Genomic DNA, 20,338 nt, shown 5'->3' with positions numbered 1-20,338 from the left:
AATGTATTTTAATCGGCTGATACTGAAGCTCTACATATGTAATAAACTATCTTTGTACTCCAAAAATTGATTTTCTGTACGTTTATTTGTTTTTCTTTTTTGGTAAAATATGAATTTAATAGTATAATATGCAACACTGAGAGATCTTTGAAAGAGGCTTGTGAAAACTATGTCTAGCTTCGTATTATATCCAGCTTTCTACGAATATAAAAATGTACAATTATAAGATTAAAACTAGTTTTTTTTAGCCCCGAGGTGCCGAAAGCGGAAAGCCTTTTATGATACGATGCGATAAATAACTATTACTGGATTCCTATCTTTGGTCGTCCATATTTAGTTTACAACTCGCCAAAATAGTTATCAATTAATATTTTCTGGACCTATGAGAAGTATCGTTGCAAAGGAGAACTATGGCTGGTCCAGTGGCTAACGAGATCTTAATCTAAACAGTCATACAGACATACTGTTTACTTTATAAAAAGATTAAGTTATATACATTTTTCATTTCAAATAAACAAATAAACAAGTATAAACAGAAATACTTTATTTAAAAAAATACATTACAATAAAAAAAATTTATCCTACAATATATACAGCAACATTCTAAATTGTTTAAATATTAAACACAAATTTTACTAAATTAAACATAATATTACAGCCTTTACAAAATTGTTTTCTGTAGAGTTGACATATCAATATTCATGTCATGCTGTTAACGAATCAACCAAAAGCTCTGTTGGAATGAACAACTCTATGCTGACCAAAACCGGTTATATGGCGGGTTGGATACTCAGTGAACCGATGGCGATTCCAATGGGGATGCGCCATTTTGTGCCGCCGTCTAAAGTTGCCCCTCTGGGCAATGCTTCGACTGATTGTGGATAGAAAACAAAATAATAGCAGAATAAGATTCAGTTTCATTTTATCACAAATTATTTACTTTTTTATCAGTATTTAGCCGAAAGTCAGATTTAATATGCCCTAATTTTTCCAAGAGCGCTCAAGTGCAGTGGTCGAATGGCTTATTGATACTAAACATATTTTATAATGCAAGTAAACTAAATCTACTAAAACTGTACAAAATAAAGGTATACCTGCTCTTATACGTTTATCACAAATTTATCTATCAAGCTGGCTAGCTATGGCGGTCAAATGATTCAGACACGCCCATTTGATAATCATGTACATACAAGTGTGTATGGCATTTGGTATTAAGAGAGATAAAGGGATATGTAAAAAGATATAAAAAAATCAAATATTTAAATCAATTATGTACACACAGTGACACACCCTATAAAAACTGTATAAATATGTTTATGTTTTATGGTAATATTATGTCGACCAAATGGCTTTAATAAAAATTGGTTGTGGCTGACATGATAACTAAATGCAATTTTTAAAATGATAAATTGTACCTCTATATTTATATCCTAATAAAAAGTAAGAGGATGTCTGTGTGTGTTTTCCAAAGGATCTTACCAACCAACTGCATCTAACCGATATGGTTCTCCTTAATAATGTAGCTTCTCATAGGTCCAGTGAAGGTTGGCGTCACCCCTAGAAAAAATGCCTCCTCCCACACTTTGAGAAAAAATCAAACTAAAATTTAAATTGGAGGTTCTATTTTCTCTCCAAAAGCCCCTAAAATGAGAATATTTTAACATTATGAGTACATACTTATGTTATGCTAATAACAGAAATGCGAACAATGGCGACAGAAACCTTTATTACTGAGTTTAAATATGGGCGTTACCTCTAAGTCACGTAGAAACAATAATTATTTATTGAGGAGCAAAAATTTATGGAGTTACTTAAACGTTTTAAAACAGAAATATATATCTATAATACAAAGTAGAACGATGTCTATCTGTCCGTCCGTCTGTCCCTTAAGATCTCGGTAACCACTGAACCGATCGGATTCTACTCTTCAGGGAATACTTACTGGTGCTGTGGTGGTTTTAGGCTATTTTCTTAAAATTTATGTTATTAATATAGTGATGGAGTGGGGGCATCTCCAGGTAATAAAAGATGTAATTATACCTCTTAGGGCAAAGCCCCTAGAGGCTAGGGGCGAAGCAGCTAGTATTATATCTAAATACATTAAAACCTTAAGAATAAGTAAATCATATAAACTTTTTGCACTGAAAAATTAAGCATTTTCTATCTCCGATGCGTCTGTGTTTGAAATTTATAAAGGATATACATGGAAATTTTGAGAGGGGAAAATTTATCATCAATTTAGCTTGCTAGTAAGGACTTCATTTATATGCCAGTTCGTTCAACCAGTAGGACGGAGGGAAAAATCTGGTGCAACATCCATGTAACAATGTATCAATTGTGTGTGATAAGTCACGCAATTTATGCATATATTTATTAGGGTGGGTTCATATCGGAATTAGACAGAGCGGGGATATGCAACAGATAAAATTAACCTTAAAAACATTTCTGACCGAAAAAGAATTTTTAAAAATTGAGTTTTAGAACACGACCACTTAAAAATATAATAAATTACTTATTAGTATGCAAAGACGACATTCAAAATTTTTTTTGAATCAGAACTATGGCTTCATGGTGCTCCCTGGAAAGGCCTTGAGGAGCTGAATCAGGAACTTTTGTCTGTTTCAAAATATCTCGTTCCTAGCCTTAGAAATCACTAAAAAAACAAAAAATTTTAAGGTTTATTGAGAATTGTCCAATTTGTAGAGGTTTTTTAGATTTTCTCAGGCTAGGAACGAGATTTTTTGAAACGGACAAAAGTTCCTGACTCAGCTCCTCAAGGCATTTCCAGGGAGCACCATGAAGCCATAGTTCTGATTCAATAAATTTTTGACTCCCATTTACAAATAGCTATACAATTGAATGTCTGGTCGTCAGCGGTTTTAAGACTTAGGATAAATTTTAAATCATCCAGAGGTGTATTATATCTATATAAATTGAGTGCAGATCCCCGCTTTGGCCTCAGAAAAAAAATGTCCAAAATCGACCCACCCTAATATTTATACTCTCTAAAGCGTAGATAAAAACAAGAATAATAATAACCACAAAAGCAAAATATACAGAAAAGGAAAAACAGACAAAAACAGTGACAAGAGAGGCAGTGCTGTTAATATTACTGACACCGGACATAAAATTTGTAGAAGAACGTTGTTAATTTGATAAACAATTGCTTGCTATGTATGATTCTTAATTAGGGCGTCCTTCCCTTTTTAAACATAAAGGGAAGAGATATTTTATCATTATTTTCTTATAAATTATATTTTACCTAATTGTTTTAGAGAGAATCACGAGGTTTAAAATTAATAGGATGATTCTAATACCCCACCTCTAAGTCCCTCAACAGATAATGACGTCATACGATAGAATAGCCAATGAGAGGCCAGAATACATTGTAATTGAACAATGCAATGGTAAAATTTATGCTGGCTTCTCATTAGTTATTTTATCGTATGACGTCATAATCTGTTGAGGGACTTTAATCATCTTCAGAAAAAAACTAAAAAAAATTCAATTCAACATTATTTATTATTATTATATTAATACAAACTATTCTTAGGCAGAGAAACATAATCACAATCTAATTATAATTCTACCAGTAAAATACACGAATAGATTACTGTGTATTTAAAGAGCTAAAATGGCTCAAATAAAGCAAATTTTGGAATAGTTTGGCATGTCAACCAGCAAAGCCACAAAACTATAAGTATTTTCAAGTTAATAAAACCTATAAAATTGTACTTTATGTAATTCTACCAAAACACAGCAATTCATTCATGTATCTACCAACAGGGAATTTGGTATTTTTTATTTAAAAAATGAATTTATTTAACCAGAGATCTGCAGCTGTAAAGCATGAATAACCTAGGGAAGTCAAAGCCGCCAAATTTTAATTTATCCGCAGAGACTGCAGAACCCTGCATTGATTTTAACATTTAGAAATATGGAAAAAATGTTTATCACAGATGTAACTAGAGGGTTTAATAATTCTAAAAGAAAAATCATGGATAGCTAAATGAGCAAAATAAGATAGCATTAAAAAAAGACCCACCTGAAAACCTATCTTTTTGAGTAGATAACTTTTTATAGGTGTAAGTTATATAAAACAACAACGCTAACATCAAACAAGGATGACTAAAGTAATGGATGGACAAACGGACAAATTAAGATTAGAGCAGATATTTAGTGGTCATAAAATGAGATGGCGGAAAGAAAGAGGGAGGTTAGTATAATACAATATCACGAAAAAAAAGTCAACCGTCTATCATAAGAGCTGACCACTTTTCTCTTAAAACATTAAAGACGAGCAGACGGACATTTAGAACTAGAGGTAAAGAGTGGCTTCGCTACTTTAAAGGAAAAAATCTTACAAAGTATGAAATGAATATTTTTCTCCAGTTAAAAAGATTCATGGATAGTCCAATGAAAGATTAATTAATCTCCAGAGAAAATTAATAATCCAAAGTTATTGTATATCTTACAAATAAGGGAATATTTTTTCTTCTTGTTGACATTTCCCTGAATTGCTTATTTCTTTTATTTACTACACATGGGACGTATGGACTAAAATGATAAATCATAGAGTAACTACGCTATTAACAATACTAATATTATATCACTTGAACGAGTAATATTGAAAAATTAGCTACTTTAGAATTTAGTTTTTCTGAAATAAAATTTTCTAATTTTAGCTATAAAAAAACTTAAAGATATTAAAATCACATAATGTTGATTTTGGCAAGTTTACTTATTATTTTAATTATTAAAATCACAATTTGGAATTTTAAATACAGCTTAAACCTTCCAGACAAATGTAGCCTTCCAAACTTCGATAATTGCATCAGAGAATTTTTTTAGTTTTCACTAAAATTTTAGGTTCATACTGTATTTATGCAGGTTAATCAGTATAACATGATTTTTCGCTGGTTTTAGGAAAAATTTAACAATACTGTATACATTATAGTATATTACTTTAATATAATATCACCACTTTTCATCAAATAACAAGAAATATTGTTTATTTCAACTATAAAACCATTTCAGTAATATCACTAAGTTTATTTTCGTTCGCTAATTTGCTTTCGTTCGCTATTTTTGCTATTATTCAATTGATGTTGGTTCATAATTGTCCGCGATTCCTCCGACATCCGCGAGTAAATGCGGATGATTTCTTCCCGCGAATCGCGGACTTCCGACAGCTCTTTCCGCAAGCCGCGCCCCTCTTCGCGAAGTTTTCGCACTTCATACCTAAAAAAAAATATTTTTTATTTAATGTTTTATATATTGTTTTGTTAATAATATTGTTTTTTTTTATAAATAGAATTATGAGAGAAGAAGACTAATGTATAGTAAAGAACTTGGTCATAATGAAAAAGGAACTATAAGATGGTTTCTTTATTAAGAAATTGTAACAGTTGAAACCTTATTAGAATCAGCTAAAATCTTTTTGTTAAAAAAGAATAAAAAAACAGGTAAGGTAGAAACTTAAACAGTTTTAAAAATTATTTATTCTTTTAAAAAGTTTTAATCGCCGCACGTTTATTCAGAACCAAACCTAGTTTAATAGATTTCTTTAGTAATTAAAGTATTTATAACCATTACAAATAATATTGTACATTTATTTTTTACACTGCATATGAGAAAATTATTTTAGATTCCACCATTATCTTTAAAAAAAAGGAATCGAATATTTGTTAATTAAGAACTGATATGTAATATTTGAATAAGTGTACGCTAACCAGATTCTTTAATTAAAAGAAGATATTTAAAGAAAATTAAATAGGGTTGAGCATGGTATGTCTTTTAAGATCTCGTCAACATATAAAATAATAATAAATGCTCAATTTTCAGGAAGTGTTTATATCGGCTTGTAGTTTTTTTTCATATTAGAAGATATCAGTTCATACAATATATAAACCTACAAAAGAAAAAACAATCAAGTATCATATGCCATATTTTTTCAATCTTTCATATTAGGGTTACTTTCATCCACCTCTTTAGCGAATCCTCTAAAAACTTGCACTTATAAAAAATGGAAAGGGAGTAGACTCGTTTTTTTATTATTTAGTTGTTTCCCTATTTTTTTTTTAATCTATCAAAAATTAAGGAGTAGTGTTACTAGCATCAATCTCTCACTAAATTTGAAAACTATTGAAACGAATTGATCTATGGGTTTTAATTAAGAAATTCGACCGTTTATAGCCGACTTTTTTATTGGGAAGAAATTAAAAAAATAAGGCCTTTTATACCAAAATGTGTACAGTTTCTACCCAATAGCAGGTCTGCCGAGTTCTCTCGGGATATTTTTATTGGTGGAGCCTGATTACCTCTCTTTCTTAGTACCTTTATTTTTTTATATGACCTAAGCCTAGAATGAAATTGATTAAGTTTCAGTTTTTCTATTAGATTTTTTTATGATGGATTTTGTATTAGTTAGATCTCACTCCAGAATCAGATTATCATAACGACTCCCCCCCCCCCCCATTCAACCCCTGTACCCCATAATTTTTCCCTGTCATAATATTCACGTATATTCAATATCCATTCCTTTTATAATGGCTTACTTATATTACTTGATTAACTGTTAGACTTTTAATTTCAAAATTATAACAAATTTGTCCGTTAAGAAAACTTCATGATAAAAATATTTTTTTTCAATCCAAGTAATATCTTAACACATTTATAAAGAAAACATTTACATAGTTAACCTACATGGAGATAAGCAGTTTGTATAAAAAATGGACGAATTGGCTGAATCCCAGGTTCTACGAAATACCAGAAAAAAAAATCGTTTTACCAGAAAAGTGGTAAAGCTGGTCAACCTGGTAAAATATACCAGTTTCGTGGTAAATTTTACCAGCAAAAATTTTAGCCAAAAAATTAGTCAAATTTTACCATTTTTTTTGTAAAATTTGACGAAACAAAAAAACCCGTTTTTTGTGTTTTAAATTAAAAACAGCTCTTCATAATCAGTTGTAGTACTTTAAAATAATGACTTCTATACAATGAAGCCTAAATTTAAATTTTTTTTTTTTTTTTTAATTTTACCACTTTTGGAAGTTTTACCAAAAATGTGGTCAATTTTACAACTCTATTTTTCAGGTTAAGTCCGAATTTTCGGACTTAGACAAAAAAACGCAATTTGGTCAATTTTTACCAAAAAGTTAGTAAAATTTGACAAGGTATTTTTTTAGGCTAAGTCCAGATTTTTGGACTCTGACAAAAAAAATGAACTTGGTAAAATTTGACCAACTTTTTGGTAAAAATTGACAAGGTAAATTTTTAGGCTAAGTCCAGATTTTTGGACTTTGCCAAAAAAAAAAACTTGGTAAAATTTGACCAACTTTTTGGTAAAAATTGACAAGGTAAATTTTTAGGCTAAGTCCAGATTTTTGGACTTTGCCAAAAAAAAAAACTTGGTAAAATTTGACCAACTTTTTGGTAAAAATTGACAAGGTAAATTTTTAGGCTAAGTCCAGATTTTTGGACTTTAACAAAAAAAAAAACTTGGTAAAATTTGACCAACTTTTTGGTAAAAATTTTTACTTTTTATTGAATTTTTTCGCATAAAAGAAGCTAACTTTTTTTTAAAACCTTGAAAATTATTTCATCATTTCTTTTAAAACATCCTCCCGCATCGTCAAAAATATATCAAATTTAATATTTACTTATTTGAGCTAGCTTCATACGAATTAAAATTAAAAGAAAAAAAATCCAGGGTGTGTTTACGCAGATGTGCCGTGTGCATTTGAATTTATCGATTTTTCATCTTTAACCCTTACAGATCGGGGGGGGGGTCATATTGACCCCCCCCTCTAGTTTTTTCAATGTCATTTTTTTTGTAGGTAAGATGGAGAGCTGTGACTTCATGACTTTTTAAGTTTAGTAATTATGCGTCGGCAAGAGTTGATTTTATTAGGATATCTGGTCTGTGTCGGTCGTGGTGTCCGGTCAAAGTCGGTTGGGTAGCACCAAAATTAAAAAAAAATCTAAATAGTGTTGTGTATAAGGTAGAAACCTATAATTTTTTTGGTGAATACTAAGATATCAATGACCTTATGAGAAAAGTGGTGTTATGACCGTTTGACCGCACCCTGACCGACTTTATGACCGATTTTTGTCCGGCTTTTACTACAGACATATATCCTGAATATCGTGGCTTCTATTACAGCTAGAGACCTGAATTTTTTTTTTGGTAAATTCTTGAGCAACAATAAACAGATAAAAATATTAATTGGCGCCGCCAACCGCCGTTTTACCGCCGTAACCGCCGAAAATGGCGGTTTCCGTTATTTGCCGTTTTTCGGCGATGATCAGAAAAAGTAATTTTTTTGTTATGAAAAATAAAAGTTCGTCCTAAAATTTGGTCATCCTAGCTGCAAAATTGGCCGCTCTACAGCTGTTTTAAAATTAAGCGGCTGGCCGCTAAAAAGCGGCTAAGGAGCGGCCTGGCCGCTATGACTAGAAAAAGTAATTTTCTCTAAAAATACACATGAACCACCAGAAAAAAATTTTACGTCTTTATCTGTAACAGAAGCTGAGATAGAGGGGGGGGTCAATATGACCCCCCCCCCGATCTATTAAGGTGGGAATTGGGGCCCGATCTGTAAGGGTTAATATAAATATAAGCTTTCGTATATTCCCCTGAATGTTTCTAAAAGAAAGACAGAGATTTCGAATTATAGAGTAATTTCGCTACAAAACTTATATTTTTAAGTTTTGAAATTTATGGCACCTCTGTGCGCGCATGCGCACTATTGATAAGCTTATGATTATTTGAATATAGAGTGCCAAAAATAATTATTAGTTTTGATTCAATTTAATCAAATATTTTGAATCAAGAAGTAAATTACTACTCAATTTTCTCTAAATATTTAAATTTGTAGAATTTACAAGGAAGATTTTTTTTAAGCAAGATGTTTAAAAATGTGGCAAAATTGTGGAACAACAATGTTTCATGATTTCTATATTTATGTTGTCTTTGCCAACCGGAAATACCACCGAGATGGGTTTTTAAAAGATGAATGCCACATTTTTTCGGCGTTTTTTAGACATTGATTGATTGAACGTTGACGATAGAATTTCAAACAGAGTATATAACATAAAAATACTGAATTTTAAATTATTTTTTAGCAATTTTTCTAATGTCTAACACAGCTCTAAAAAGATGCATTAATTAATATGCAGCAAAAATGGATTGAAGATAATCTTTTTTTTTCTATGAAGGCCGTACCATCAAAAGCGAAATAATTAAATAAATCATTGTATACTCTTTTAGATTTCGCGAATGTCGCGCTTGTTATTCATAGCGTAAAAAATGTTGAAAAAACGCGGCAATATCTTTTAAGAACCCGGCCGGAAATAGATTCATATATGTTCATATATGGTTAACAACTATATATATATTTAAATATTTTTTTTTAATATTGAATGCACTATGTTTTTTTATATTCTATCGAATATATATTTTATATGTCATTACAAAACTATATTACATTTAATATTAACATTAAAAAAAAAACATCAATTTAAACTTTCGTAACCCTGTATTGGCTTCAGAAGTACATTTTCTTTTTCGTTCGAGATACTTCAATGAAAACCTCACATTATTGTTTCATAGCTTGAATTCCAGAAAAATCCGTTTGGAACGTGTACCTACTCACATTTGTCATATTGTCCGAAGTTCGATCGAAATAAAACGCGGAAAGACTCGGAACGAGTAAATCTGTTCCATCTAAAGCAACCCAGAAGTTTCGAGAATGGTAAATTTAAAGAATTTTTAGGAACAGAATAAGTTCTTTGTCTTGCGTGCTTTTATTCGAATCGTTTAACAAATTTTCGCTCGTCGATCTTAAATAAGCACATTTTCGATAGAAAATTTTTGATAAAAATTCACAGTTGAACGCTTATTCGTACAATTAAAACGTTCGTTTGTCGATTTTTTACGAAAACGTGCTTAATTTTGAATCTTAGGTAATTCTGATTTACATACCGCACGTATTCGTATGTTCTATGATTCCTTTTTCATTCTGATTCTAGAAATTCGCGAAATTTGCTAAATTTAAACTTCGGAAATATGGTTGTATCGTATTGCAACCTTCACACCAGAATATTCCAATGAGACTATTAATCTTTAAGGTAGCCTGTTTTTTGGAGATTTTATAATGACGCGAAAAAATTTTTTAATTTGCTTCTATGCCTATATACCCGTTTCGCGATATTCGATCGTGTGGTTTCCAATATTTGTCGTAATATGTGAACACTGCAAACTCCACATGTAATGAACACATTTTTTATACCCGTTCTTTTGTTTTTACTAAAATCTTCAAATTGGCATCTTTTGAGGCGAACTGGCTGAAAATAGGGTGTATTTCTGTGGCGAATCGAGCGGCTCGGCGCCGAAATACCCGAAAAATTCGATCGATATGCGGATGTTGAATTACTACGACTCCTTGGTAAACAACATCATCACCTCGCTTGGTGTGAAGCCAACTGAAGTTTCGTGGAACCCTGTGACCACAAGGATCACGAATCCGACTGCAATAACCTGATGGTTTAATCGATTGCATAGCTGAAATTGAAGCCGAGACCCGCGAGCTGCTGGTCATGTGAACGCTGGATATATCTCCCGAGAAAAAATCCATAAACCTCTATTTTACTAATGAAAAAATTCCATATTATTTTTTAGCTCTGATTTTTTTAAAATAAATAAATGACAAAATCATTATTATTGTTTCACTTATATTAATTTTCTTGAACATGAAAAACATAAAGAAATTATTACAAGTATTGGGATGACTGTGATACATATAAAAAAGGCTGTGATGACTGTATTGTTTTTGCACTGGTATAAAAATTGTTTGAAACGCTTACTGATTGAAAATAATACTCATAGATTATATACTGGTTTATACGTTATATCATGAAAAATTTTCGTAAAAATCTTATCTACCATTAAGGTATATGTTATTTCCAAAGACTAGAAATGAATGCAGCATGACTTGCTAAAATAAACTTTGATTTTTGACATGACTAATAAACTGAATACTAGATTTAACACAGTATGAATTTTCAATGGGTATGATCCTTTGCCTTTTTTCATGGTAATATCATTAATTGAAACTGAACAACCGACAGCTTATCGATGATATATTCAAAACCAACATGTCGCGCTCCGAATGTGATCGAATTACATCATTCGAAAACGAACTTATATCGTTAACCGCCGCCGAACTTATGAAAACCGTTATAATCTTGGCGACCCTTAAAGCACCACGATAAAAAACAAAGGACATAACCTATAAGGTCGAACGTCTACATAAAATAAGAATTAATACTTAATAGGTAACTATTCGTTCGGCTGAAACCAAGAACGAAAAGCGTCGGTGTTTCTTGTGAAACGTGTGTTGAAACTTCCGTCGTCAACGAATCTTGCCGTTCGCTGTCCTCCTGCGAACGGAGAATTTATCACGATATTGTGAAAAAGCCCAGCTCTATTTGTGTGGCCGTTTATCACCGGCTGATATGGGAACAATCTTTGGGCTGCCGACGCAGGCCTGTCCTGTGGCCGCTGTATCACAATGTCCTCATGTCTGCTTGGGGACGGACGCCGCGAGACTTGGGGGTGGGAGGTCGGCCTAGGATTTTGCGCCCCGCGGTAAATTGGTTGACCGGAGTTCCGCGCAAAATCCGTTATTTGTGGATTGTCCTGCATTGTAATGCACCGCGACAGAGCCATTTGATATGGCTCTGTCATCTGTCGATACATACGGGACATCTCAATCGACCTCCACTTCCCCTTGTCCCGCAGCGCCTCGTCCGACAAACCGGCCTCGCACGCTGCGGAAACCCCAGACATCTTACAGGACTTTCTGCCCACCGGGCCGAAATATCCTACCTGACGGCATAACTGTGTGATATCGTTCAATAGTGTTTGTGGCGAGAGTTGATACCTGCCGTCAGCTACAATCTGTCTACCTCCTGGCAACCACATGGTTGAAGATCTGCAGAACAAGAAGTTTTCGTCCAGTATCCCTTCCCCCATAAACCGGAATCCGCATCTGCGATAATACTTCTTAATCAGCGCCACCGGGCACATATCTCCGCCCTCTGCTGCTAACAGATTTGTACATCCTTCATGTTCTTGATCATTCTTCCTCTTGGGGTAGATCACTTGCAGAACCTCCACCCCGCCGATTTGATCTTGGCTTATATGGCAAGCCCTCACTTGATCAAGATCGGCGAGGCGAGTAAATGTGTGGAATTGCAAAATTATTGCCACCGTCGCTCGGACAAGTGGCAGCGGTATGTCCCAGATGGAGGCGTAGTCGTAAGCTATCTTGTGCATGATTGCCGTGAGGGTGCCCTTAGGGATGGGCGTGGCCTTTCTGACGGGGGCGCGTTCCATTGCTGCCCTTCTCACTGCTCCCTCCAACAACCGCGACACGCGTTGTGAAAATTCCGAAACAGGCTGATCTATTATGTATGACCATGCTTTCAAACTTCCACAGACCTGAAACAATAGGAAATATGGAGAAAAAATTTTCAAGCAATTTATGCCTCAGACGTGGCGTCTCGTCTGAACAATACACGTGAAACACCGTCCGATTAGGTATATTCTGTAAAATTTTGTTCGAAGGTTCCTTCAGTGAGCTTAAAAATTTTTTTGGTGCTTTCCGTTTTGTATTCGCCTAAATTAATGATCGTCGCATACAAGCAACCTGATACTTAAACGCTGTTTAATCGCAACATGACTAACGAAACTTCCTAAACATATATTTATAGATGTAAAGAACACCATGATTTGAATATATTTATGTTCTAAAAGTGAAGACTTTTTTGAACATTCTGCTATTCATCGCTGGGAAAAAATTTTGGATAAAAGTTTTGTACCTTGAACGTGGTGTCCCGTCTGGACGCTATTTGTGAAAGAAGATAAAATCCCCGTCCCGTTTTATGTATGTTCTGTAAAATTTTGTTCGAAAAATTTCCCGGTGAGCTCAAACAATTTTGGTGCTTTCCGTTTGCACCCTATGTTATGTTTGTTGCGCACAGACATCCTGATACTTTAACCGTTGTTTAATAATAACATGACCAACCTGTTTAAGGAAGGAGTAAGGCTTTCTTATATCCTCAAGATAATGGATGAAATCCTGCAACACCCTCTCCTGGAACGTGGTTGCAGGCAGATTCCTTTTGCGCAAATAGGCGAGAAACACCTCCACTACTTGGGAGTGCACGCTCGTGGTGGACTGAGCGCGGGACGACGTGTACAATTTGGCATCTCGACTCTTTGTTGGCGACAAATTCAGACCCCGCGCTGCTTTCATAATTCTCAGAGCTGGCCTCTGCGAAATTCGAGCAGGAAGTCCCTCTCCGACTAAAATATAGATTAAGTTATCCTTCGGTTTGAGTAAATCAGGCTTCCTATGCATTAAAAAACTTCTTATAGAAAAAGTTATCTAGTTACTTGAATGAAAAGAAACAACGTGTGTCGAAATTTGGCCATTTGTATATTAATAAAAATCTTTGTTCGTTGTATCGTAAATCTGGGGCTAAAAAACTGCCAACTTAACGCCTAGGAACGTTCAACTCTTGTCCCTACTACCCGATTCTTAATTGTTTAACCAACTATACTTGCCTCTCATGGGTCTTTGTTGTCCTCTGGCCCGGTAAGCTGGATCAAATCTGGCGCGACCCATTTTAGACTGTTTACCGCGGATTCCTCTAATAATAAGTCTGAAATGGGTATACAGGTTGAGAAATTAAATAAAAATTGCCAAAAAACTCATTGAATTGTTAAAAAGTCAGTATTCAAATATATGAATTCCGTTCGGAATCAACTACTAAAAAAGGCCGAATATTAATATTGTAAAACCCATTTTTCTGAACAACCAACAAATATGTATTAAATTTTCAGAGTATATCACAGACTAGAATAATTTACAAATTGCATTTTCATGGAAAGACCGAACGTTTGACTAATACATAAAAAGACATAGATGATCAACAAGAGTACTTGCAAAAACCAAAAATTCCGAAACAAGCAGGATTTTTCTTATAAGCGTAAATAATCTAATTTCGCCCAACCAACATAACTGAATTTAGAATAATATGTCTAAAATTTGTGTAAATATCTTAAAATAAAAACACTTCTCACGATCCTACGATTTCTGGACTTAGGTGGTTGTTGAAAGACTCTAGATTAAACAAATCAGACTTATACATAAATTAAAATAATTATATCTGCATAGACAATGATATCATTTTATTGGGTACGACCAAACTATCTTCAAATCCTATGACATAGCTTCGTTATGACGAAAATGGCAATATGACCTCTCCATATGGTCCAAAAGAATCTTAATCTGTGTATTACTAAATCTTGTCGAAGAAGTATTGTAGCCCAATAAATAAAACATTTCTAATAACTATACATACACACTTAGGTTTTAATTAATAAAGCGATCATAGAAAAATTACAAACCCCTTTAAACATGCAATCTGCTGCTTCTGATGTAAAAGTGGTCTTAAATACAAAAATCCTTTTTATGAAGGACTTAAATCTTCCAGCTTCAATAAACTGCGACCAAAAACAAGCAGACTGCCATAAAGGGATGACAAAAACAGTAGTAGCAGACGGTAAACTCAAAATCTTATGTAGCGCTGGGACTATAACTTTGACCGGAGGGCATATATACATGACACGCTTATTATTCAACTCTTGTATGAAAAAATCGGTGCCTAATGCTGTTTTATCCGGCAACTTTGAATAAAACGCCGGACATTTTGTATTTGCCGCACTGGCCATTAGATCAATATCCGGCATAACCATAAATTTCTCACATATTAAATTATAGTCCTCAAGAGCCACCGACCACTCGTCGGTGTTACTTACTTTAGATCCCTCATCGGCAATTTTGAGCAGCAACGTACTCCTCCTTTGCCATACCGGCAGGAGAGTTATGTCAAACTTTAGCTGGACTAGCTTGATGTTTATTACATGGCGCTGTAGAATTTCTACTCTAGATCCGCGGTTCAAAATGCTGACTAGGCCGCGATTGTCCGTGCACCAAACCACTGTCTTGTGTCTGTTTTGCTGGAGAAAGGGCTCCTGTTCAAACATTCTCACAACTGCCAACAACTCACGCAGTGTACTGGACTGCTGCATTTCATCGTATTTGAAGGGGAACTCCTTTATGATACGAAGCTGTTCCGCTTCGAATACATAAGCTCTAGATTCACTCGAATCAGAGACCATTATGGACTCTAACCGAGCGATGTCTAGAGGATCTACAGCTTCCAGCAAAACTGCCTGCTTCGCAGGCTGGATAATGTTGATGACAGCATTGCACTTGTTGACAGGTTGTCCGTTAAAGCTAAAATAAAAACAAAGTATATTTAATCATATAACTCATATTTAAATGAACATCAAGATTAAACCGGGGTTTAAGAAATACATTCGTACGTTGTCGGAGAAAGAATACACAACTGAATCGGATTCCCGTATTCTTAAAAGATTTTAATTCTTTGAAAACATTTCAAAACTAAAAAACTCGAATGTACACACCTTATTAAATAGACTTTTAACATTTCGAATTCTTGTAACATTCTATCGTTTATGGCTAAAGACCCAGACCATCCCTTCTCCTGTACAGTCGATCCAAGTGTCTGCTGGCATGCTCTGGTAACCACTCTCATTATGTTTCCATGAGAATGGAGAAGGTGACAACACACGCCAAGGATATGCGCTAATTCTTTGGCGTGTATTAAACCAACCCTCTCGGCTTTTGAAATTGCAGCGTTGATATCGTTCGTAAGAATTATTATCTTCATTAGGGGGGCACTGATTCTCATGGAAATCGAGTCTAAGTTGAAGCCCAGGTAACACAAGGAAGTGGCAGGCCCGAAACATTTCGATAAGTTTAACGTCCAGCCTGTGCTTTCGAACACAAATTTTATGAACTTAAGGCTAGCCAAACCCTTAATCTTAGACAAGGCTGAATTGAACGAATCATCGACAAATGTCGATATATCGATGCCTCGAGCATGGTAGAATCTTCGTATGGGAACTATCAGAGAATTCATTATGTATGTGGCTGGACCTGACAAAAAATATTGCATTCTTATGAATCAATTTGAATAAACGCGTACAATTTAATCGAACGCTCGATTATTTTTTGGAAAAAACACTACAAGTCGTAAGACAAAAAACATACATTCGTTTTTGACCTTCAGCACAAATGAGGCTGTCAAATACATTCCATATTGCACTCATTAAAACGATAGACATCGCTATTACTTTATGTATTTTAGAACCTGCATATCGAAAGAATCTATGCTATTAATAGAATTAAGAAATAATAAAGATAACTAACCTGTGCCAAATGGCAGCGTTAAAAATTCATAAAACTCCCGCGTGCCGGAGGCGTTGACAACCGCAAAGCCAAACAAACCACGGAACTCTGGATGTAATGCCAAATGGCAATACATCGCTGAGATATCCAGCACGGACATCCAGCAGCCGGGAGTAACTCTGGGAAGGACCATGGAGATATCCTCCATTTTCATAGAGACTTTTCTTAAGCAGTCGTTCAGCGTGCGCGACAGATCTAGACACTGTCGTAATTTCACGTTACCCTCACTATCCAATTTTGAGGCCACTGTCAAAGGGTTGACAAAATAGGGTTTATAATCAACTTTTTTAACTATATTTTCCTTAACCCATTTGTCTGTTTTTGTGTGAACGAATTGAATGTTTTGCAAGGCACTCATATTGTTCCTTAGATCTGTTGCCTCGGGTAGAGGAGTCACTATGTCCGGCTTGTAACCGTCTCTTAATAGTTCTAAAACTGAATCACTGGCGTTTAAAATCTGTTTATAAAATAATTGAGCCCTTGGATCATGGATCCCTCCTGCAACTGGACCAAAACCAAGGCCCTGCAACTGGTCAATTTCCTTGTCAATAAACGCCGCAAATTCTTGGTCAGAAATATCACTTAAAGAATTTACGACTAAGTCACTGGTAACAATGTTTACAGGAACATTGTCGTCGTTTTCAATATTACCATTGGAATTAAAGTCAATAGTCTTCAGGTCAGTTAAGTCGTCGTTATCGAGCGTGGCGATAACATCGTCAATAAGGAGCTCCTCGGCTTTGGCGGATGGATGTGCCGCTATGGCCGGGGAACTCGAAGCCTCGCTTCAATCCTTTTTCTTGGGAGCTGTACACTGAGAGGCTCTATGGCCTTGTTTCTGACTGAAAATATAATAAAACATTAGACTGACTGAGTTTAACAACCAAGAAAACTCTCTGCAAAACGGTATAATAAATGCGAATGTTTTTGAGCTAAATTATGTATATTTTGAAGAAAAAACATCATTGATTATTCATTTAGCATATCCATTGGTTGCCCACTCAATATCGAGATCCAACTATCATTACAAAAAACTCAAGAATTGCAAATAAGATATATTAAAAATTTTTCGCTTACCAATTGTGGCACGTGCCAGTGAAGCGTTTTGCAGATGGTCTAGCTTCACGCTCTCTATCCCGTCTGCGCTTCTCACTTTCTTCATGCTCCTTGCGCAAGGTATTTAACCTGGCCAGCCTCTCGCCCTGCAGAACCTCGCGGTTATCGTTACAGGCAAACTTGACAACCACAGAGGGGCTGTTTGTAAACGCCAAACTCGTGTAGAGACTCATGAACTTGAGCAGCTCGATGGCCATAAGCGAGAACTCCATACTGCGGTGTATGGCGGCGTGGGCCTCAGGGGGCAAATACATATTGTAAAGCTCGCGAACCGCGTCCTAGAATATAATTTAAAGCGTAACAAATTTTTATATGACTTAAATGTTACTCGATCGAATGTGGTGATATACAACAATACTCTTCAAAATATCACATCGCTCAAATAAACTGCTCTGGTGCCTATTAAGATCTACGACATTACAGTTAAAAAATTTCTCACTGCCCTCAAATACTGTGAATCTAAAAGGTTGAGACCGCAAAAGAAAGTAAGGAATAGAAATGCGAACGAGAATCTTTATCGTATAATTTTAATAATGTTACCTCGATATTGTTTTGGACAGATATAAGATCGAGACCAGTCTTCTGCATCAACCTCAAATAACTGGAGTCACGGCAATTCTGCGCGTTGACCTCCGTTATTTTCCCCAATCTGGTCTGTTGCGTAACAGCATAATGTACTAAGCAGAAACTGGGCGGCTTCGTTTTCGTAACCACGCCTGCGACGAGCCTTCTGCTCGGTAAAGCGACCATCTGCCAACCTTGGGGGAACGGCGTGGCCTGTTGAAAATTTGCAGATTGAGTTGCTTGTGTGCCAGCCCTCTGCTGCTGTTGAATCTGCTGTTGCTGGACAATGCCAACACCATTGCTGGTCGATGGCTGAGGAGCACTGGCGCTCCGCTGGTTTTTCTGATTTCTGTCGCTGGCTAGCATGCGAATTACGTCGATGAGAACGCTGTTTGGTACCTGACCCGAATTATCGGCAGACAAAGGCCTGTCAGCCGTTGATCCTCGGTCATGACACGTACCACGCGGCGGCATAACAGACTGAGCTGATTTTGTTGGCACTCTGGCTAGTTCCTCTGACCTATGGCGCATGCGTTCACCGTTCTGCTGCGGTTGGGGCCTAGCTGCCGCGCCTCCTGCCACATATGGTGCCGCATTTATGTTGACATGATTAAAATTCATTGCCTGATTCTGAGATGGATGATGAACTGGACCGGGCCGACATTGTGGAAAATGCTGAGGGTGTGGCTGTGCTACTCTATTGATATGATCATGCTGACCATATCTGGCCCTTTCTTGTTGAATATAAGATTGAGGCGCTGGAATGAGGGGTGTGGATGCTCGAAACGATCTGGCTCCCATTGGCGCATCGTCAGCCAGCATGGCCAATAATTCCGCTGGATCTCTTTCATTTCCATCGTTCATTCGATCCGCCTCCGCAATCTCATCCATCATAGGAGCTGGTTGCGATTCATGGAACTGCGCTTGAGCAGCATCGTTCTGATCCTCTTGATCATGGACACTCTCGTCGCTATCGTCAGTGAGATCATCATCTATATCCGCTGCTAAAAAACAAAAAACTACTTCAATTATCGATTTTTATTTTATACATTGCAACTGTTATTTGAATGTCTAATCATGAACAAAACATGCCCAACATAAAATCAGTGAATTTTGTCGAACGGATTTGCAACTTTGCTAAGGTACATCTTATTCTAAAAAATTTTTTTTTTTTTTGAGAAACCATTTATTAACTACATTTTAATATCGTTGTGTCTTATACAAATGTATGAACGGGTCAAAAAAAAAAATTTAGTAACGTAAAATCGATGTAACATTTATAGCCATGGGCCTATATCGTGAATCGTAACTGATAGAAAAACTCTAGACTTAACAGCCAATGACCTGTCAATCAAAATAAATACCTGGAGATACAGGCTCGAAACCGTTTTCTTCATCGAACGCCGGCAATTCCTGGGCTATATCGCCCAAACGTGGCAACTGCATCTCATCCTCACCATCGGCCATTTTATGTGCAAATATGTGCCGTATGAGATAGAAACAAAAAGCTTGTGATGATAATCTGAAAAATTTATATAAAATTTAAATCGAGAAACCTAGACTAAACAAATATAAAATAAACGAAGTATTGTAATTATGAATATAATATTAAAAAGAATTAATCGAATCGACATTGAAATTGTTCCTTGTAAAAATTTTTTGGGTAAAGGCTTATAGCATTCGATTCGAGATTTAAAGTCATAAAACTATCTATTATCACCCTATCGAAAACCACGTGCTTAAAAAATATCGGTGAATTATAAGAAAGAAAAATACAAAGAAAAAATGCTACAAAATTTAAAAATATTATTAAAAAATTTAAGGGAATGGGAGGGAGGGAAAAATAAATTTTTAGAAAAAACTTAAACGATTAATATCACAAGCAAATTTGTAGCATAAACCTATGTTTCACTATCCTTTATTCTTTATTCTTTCACTTTTGTATTTAGATGTTGTACGTTCAATGGTCAGATAAAGAATGAAGTAAAACAGCGAGCTTTCTCTCGGCCCCTGTAGCCCGAGTGTGAGTGTGAGTGTGTGTGTGCGTGTGTGTGTGTATGACTACTTGCTTTCGCGCTCAGCTTGACAACAACCACCCCTCGTGGTTTAATCTAAACTTGTACCGTTCCGTCTTACAATCTGCCTACCGCAATTGTAAAATTTATCTGGCCCGTACCGCCTTACGTAGAGTCCTCCTCTACTAGCACTCAGTTAAGAGTATATATCGTGCCTACACATTATTGCCGGCC

General features: G+C 35.4%; 1 protein-coding gene across 1 annotated transcript in view; it reads right to left on the bottom strand.

Annotated features, from left to right (window-relative positions):
• Positions 1-4,671: 4,671 nt before the first annotated feature.
• LOC145314857 (uncharacterized) overlaps positions 4,672-20,338 on the bottom strand; it is a 73,966-nt gene continuing 58,299 nt past the window's right edge. Inside the window, exon 15 of the mRNA XM_080154941.1 lies at positions 4,672-5,241. Coding sequence (XP_080011067.1) covers positions 5,052-5,241 — 190 coding nt within the window. The 3' untranslated portion in view covers positions 4,672-5,051. The remainder of the gene's footprint in view (positions 5,242-20,338) is intronic.

The sequence above is a fragment of the Acartia tonsa genome, chromosome 1 (assembly GCF_053477335.1).
Source record: "Acartia tonsa isolate MP-2025a chromosome 1, ASM5347733v1, whole genome shotgun sequence".
In the NCBI taxonomy this organism is placed as follows: Eukaryota; Metazoa; Arthropoda; class Copepoda; order Calanoida; family Acartiidae; genus Acartia; species Acartia tonsa.
This window is presented reverse-complemented; position numbering and strand designations above follow the sequence as displayed.